General features: G+C 41.6%; 1 protein-coding gene across 1 annotated transcript; it reads right to left on the bottom strand.

The window, feature by feature from the left end:
- Window positions 1-1,842: 1,842 nt before the first annotated feature.
- Window positions 1,843-3,438, bottom strand: LOC125488645. Its single transcript, XM_048621739.1, has 2 exons — window positions 2,849-3,438; window positions 1,843-2,356 (listed from the first exon to the last, which is right to left on the bottom strand). Exons 1-2 carry the CDS (start codon window positions 3,426-3,428, stop codon window positions 2,220-2,222), a joined length of 717 nt encoding a protein of 238 aa, XP_048477696.1. The 5' UTR covers window positions 3,429-3,438; the 3' UTR covers window positions 1,843-2,219.
- Between the last annotated feature and the right edge of the window lie 1,575 nt (window positions 3,439-5,013).

The raw sequence follows: 5,013 nt of genomic DNA, 5'->3' as shown, positions 1-5,013 counted from the left end.
GCAAGGGGATCCTGAATAGGGTTCTCACTACATTCACGTGTAAAAAAAAAGTAGGTATTTTAGTTAAGAAAATATGGGAATGGAAGGATATTTGCTCAGTAGTGGGATAAGTATATTCATTAACTAAAGACATATTTAAAACATAGAGGTAGGTACCTACTAAGGTACATAGTTATAAATTTCCATCTAAAAATCCTAATATAAAAATGTGGATAGGGTAAATACTATTATTTTCTTTAACAAACATCTTTTGTCGATTTAATTCAGTTTAAAATATTGCTTCGTTTGCCCATATTTGTTCCGAAACTTATAACACTCACATTATCAAGGTTTCAGTTTCAGTCCCCGAGCTTTGTTTCGCTTTTACAGTTATTAAATTGTCGAATTTGTGATCCAAGAATTTTAACATTTCTGGGAAGTCAAATAGCCACTGTTTTTGAACAATTATAGGTATTTGCCCTGGCTGGGAATGAATTTCTCACCTGCAGCCCATTACATTCCTACTATTAACTGCTGTACCATTCATTATCTAGATATTATAGACACTGTTTATCTTATATTTTGTCATCCATAGAACAGCCCTGTGAGAGACGTGACAGCTAGAGACACTCTGGGATTTTATATTGTCCCAGATCCAGTGTTTGTTTAGCTTCTATGCGGGGACTAAGTTAATACGAAATACGGCAAACTCAGCATAGTTAGTCGGCTTTTAGTTATTGCACAGCCTATGTCGTTAAAAATAAACTGACAAGCAAAGGGTACGGTTTTCAGCTGTAAAAAGGTTACGAATAACAAAAAAGATTACGTGACCTCGCTTCGTCGTCGCACCAATCTTAAGCTTGAAAATGATCACCATTTTCTAATTGTCCGGGTTTTCGTAATAAGTATCCCTAGCATTTTCGCGATAACTCGAGTTATGAAATCATCCTACTAGGTACGTATTACTTATTATGTTAAGTATATTAATTCATTTTTAATTAATCTAACTATTATGTACTTATTGGCAAAAAAATATTTGGAACAATGAAAATATAATATCTTACTCAACAAGTACTTTCTTACCATCCCCAGGGTTCGGGTAGAACCAACTGAAATAAATTCTATTTTCTCACGCGCTTAAGAGTTTAAAACCGACAATCAAACAAGAAATTTCTCGCAACTATTATTTTTAAAAGCTTGTTTAAAAGAGATTTCAAAAGCTAAGAATACTGAGTTTGTTTTAGTTGCTATCTTCAGAGCAACTGTTGTTAAGTACGTTTATCTACTGTATCTAGTGAACAGCCATTAGTCAGAAGAGTTAGGTACCTACTAGATAAGTTCAGTTGTTTATTTAACCTAGTAAAAATCACACGGTTAGTTTTTTGTTAAAAAATCATTAGGTTCGAATAAATTTGACCTATTTTAACCAGTAATACCATACTTACTTCATATTACTGTAGCAGTGCAAATACATTGGAAATAGATATTTTATGTAGGCCGTTATCAAAAAGCCTTACAAACGAGTTAAAAAGTTTTCCAGTTTTGGAAATAAAGAAAAACAGTACTTTGTTAATCTGATAGTAAACGCCCGTTAAATAGATTAAGAAGAAAAAGAAGCCACCAATTAGAGACGGCGCCACAGTACGATCCATTAACCTCCGTGCTTCTTCGCAAATCTATCGGGAAATGTTCTGATACACCAACAATTTACTGTTGTAGTTTTGTGTCTTTCTTTTAAGTGTTTTAATTATTATTATTTTTTCAAATATTAAAGTATTATAATAAATTTAATAACAATACTTTTAGCATCAGGAATGGCAATCTATTTAAATAAAAGATCAGAACATACAAAATAGGTACAGCTTTTAATTACAAATAATCATGATATCCGATAAATTTACACACTAGCTCTTATTTAATCAATTTGTAACCACTAAAATGACAATCAACACGAAATATTTACACACGTTAATTAATAAGACACTTTTAGCAATCAAATAAAGCAATGAACACAAGAGAAAGAAAAAGGAGCAACGATACCGAGAACGCCTTCGCTTTACCATACGCACGCACCGGGAGCCACGAAAAAGTGAAACCGGCTGAGCGCGCGCTGCGCCTTATATAGGCTCGGTGGCGGACGGGGGCCGTTGTTCATTTTTCTTAACCCTAAACCCTAATACGGCTTCTCCTGACGGTGTCCCGTCCTCGGGCACCAGGGATGTCTTCGGCCATTCTTCAAATCAGCTTTGGTTGGACGACTCAGCAACAGCTTGGTCGTTGGCTTCGGCAGTCGCACCCGTAGTGGCATCATGACTCGCATCAGCCCTGACATCAGCACTCCGGTCTCCATTGGCATGATCGCTGGCATCGGCATCGTCTGGAATTAACAAAGCGCATTAGAATTCTTACTCATAAGACTTTCCCATTCACGTCATCACACAACCAAGGCCCTCATACGTCATTCATATCTCTCACACTGAAAATAGGATCCTTCAGCACACACTGTGACAAACATCATCTAATCACACCCTCAGCTCACACACATGGGTGGACTCAGCTCTGAATCACGCACCCAACCACATGGACTAAGTACCCAGTGGCATACACAATGACAGAGGCCTCACTGAATCGCATGTCCCTCGACTAACAGGCAGCGCCAAGCGGTATCTACGTAAGCATTGACAGAGGCATCACTGATTCGCATGTCCCTCGACTAACAGGCAGAGCCAAGCGGTATCTATGTAAGCATGGACAGAGGCATCACTGATTCGCATGTCCCTCGGCAAATAGGCAAAGCCAAGCGGTATTTCAAGTCACATCATAGAAACTGCTTAAAAGTGTACGTACACAAATAAAACAGGGGCCTCACCTTCAAAGAAGCTTGCACACGACTTGGGGCACCATTCCCCTCGCCACGGCACCATATATTCGGCTGCCGCCTGCGTCGTTTTGCCGTAGGCTCCACTGAGCAGCTTCAGCTCGTAGCGCCCGCTGGGTAGGACCCTGATGACTTTGTAAGGACCTCTCATGCCAGGATCCACTTTGCCAGTAGATTGGGAGTACTTGATGACGAAGGCTAGGTCACCAACTTCAAAGGTCCGCGGTAGATGTCTTTGCTGGTTTACCCTGGAATCCTGCTGTGCTTGGTTTCTCCGAAGTAGCTGACTAGCACGACTTCTACACAACTCGCGCAAGGACTCACGATTGGGTTGAGATCCTTCCACAGCTACATCCCTTATGAGGGCACGTATGACAGGTGTGGTAGCATCCGTGCCAATAAGGAGATTGAGGGGCGACCTTTGCGTGGTCTTGTGTTTTGTTATGTTGATTACTAGCTGTAACCTCCATAAATTCTGTGACCACGAACTCTTATTATTCCTGGACTCGATGCGAATCATGTTCAGTACGGTGCGAATGTACCGCTCAGCCTGTCCATTAGCTTGATGCATTTCGGGGGTAATAAGGTAGACCTCACATCCAAGATCGTTGGTCCACTTCGTAAACTCACAGGACTCAAACATTCTTCCTCTATCTGCCACGAGCAATTTGGGAGAACCGAACAGGGAAACCGCATTTGTCATAACTCTTTTCAGTTCACTAACATCTTGTTTGTAAAGGGCATACAGAAGACAATATTTTGAGAAGGAATCTACCAAGACGAGTACAAATTTAAAACCTTCTGACTCTGGAAGGGGACCTAATACGTCAACGTGAAGCGTTTCGAAGGGCACATTTGGTTTTTCAAAGGATGTGATTGGCTGGTGAGGGGCCCGGGGAACACGTTTACGTGAGATGCATATCAAACAGTGAGAAATGTACTTCCGTACAAAGCTGTTAAGGCCAGGAAACCAGAAGTGTTTAAGGATCAGGTCTACAGTCTTGTCTATTCCTATATGTGTATGCTCGTCATGGAAAAGTCTCAGTAAACTAAGTCTGTGACCTTTGGGGACGTAGCATAAGAGCCTTGGTTCTTCACCAGTAGGTGTATACCGATAGTACAAAATATCATTTTGTTTAACGTAACGCCTGGCATCTAGACTACCTTCATTCAGTTTCTGGACGAGATCCTGAACCTCTTCATCCCCAGCCTGAGCCATCTGCGCCCAATTGCGTGGTTTTTCTATGCTATGTACCTGGACCGCTGGTGGATTCCTGCTCAGGTAATCAGCGTGAGTCATGGACGTGCCTTTACGGTACTCGATGTTGAACGTGAAATCTTGCAAATAAATCCACCAGCGAGCCACACGCGGCAACAGATCCTTCTTATTTTTGGTGGATTTTAAAGCGTTGCAATCCGTCACGATCTTAAATTGTATTCCGACTAAATAGTGCCTAAAATGTTGCAGCGCTTTAACAACCGCCAGTGTTTCTAGCTCATAAGAATGATACCGGCTTTCGGCTCCCTGTGTTGTTTTGCTAAAGTACTCTACCACAGTTTTCTTGCCATCTGGCTGCGTTTGCATTAGTACAGCGCCGTAACCAATGCTACTGGCGTCAGTGTGGAGTTCGGTTGGGAGCTTATGGTCAAATATTGAAAGGATCGGCTGATTAGTAAGGCACGAAATCAGATATTGCCTGGCCTGTTCTTGTTCTGAGCCCCACTCGAACTTCACACCGCTTTTGGTTAGGTGAGCAATACATGCGGTTTTCGCGGCATAATCTTGAATGTATCTCCTAAAGTAGCCAGCTAGTCCTAGCAATTGCCTAACCTGCTTTACGTTACAAGGCACCGGTGAATTTACTAGGGCTTCTACCTTACGGGGGCTCGGCTTCACCTGACCCTGGCTGATAACTCTACCAAGATACTCTATTTCTGTCGTTAGAAACGTACATTTTCGCAGATTAATTGAAAATCCTGCGTCAGTCAGAACCTGAAGGACCTCACGCAGTAACGCTATGCCATCTTGGACGGTCATACTCAGCAATAGCACGTCATCTATGTAGACAAGGATATCACCGGAATCTATAAAACGACGCAGCGTGTTATTGATTATTCGCTGGTAAACTGTTGGTGAATTGGTAAGACCGTATGGC

This window comes from Plutella xylostella, chromosome 6 (assembly GCF_932276165.1).
Source record: "Plutella xylostella chromosome 6, ilPluXylo3.1, whole genome shotgun sequence".
In the NCBI taxonomy this organism is placed as follows: domain Eukaryota; kingdom Metazoa; phylum Arthropoda; class Insecta; order Lepidoptera; family Plutellidae; genus Plutella; species Plutella xylostella.
This window is presented reverse-complemented; position numbering and strand designations above follow the sequence as displayed.

Bases quoted from the DNA above. Each gene is read 5' to 3' on its own strand.
- LOC125488645 (XM_048621739.1), bottom strand. From the start codon at position 3,428: ATGCATCAAGCTAATGGACAGGCTGAGCGGTACATTCGCACCGTACTG. The intron at 2,357-2,848 runs GTGAGGCCCCTG...TGTTAATTCCAG, and splicing joins GTGTGCAAGCTTCTTTGAAG to ACGATGCCGATGCCAGCGAT.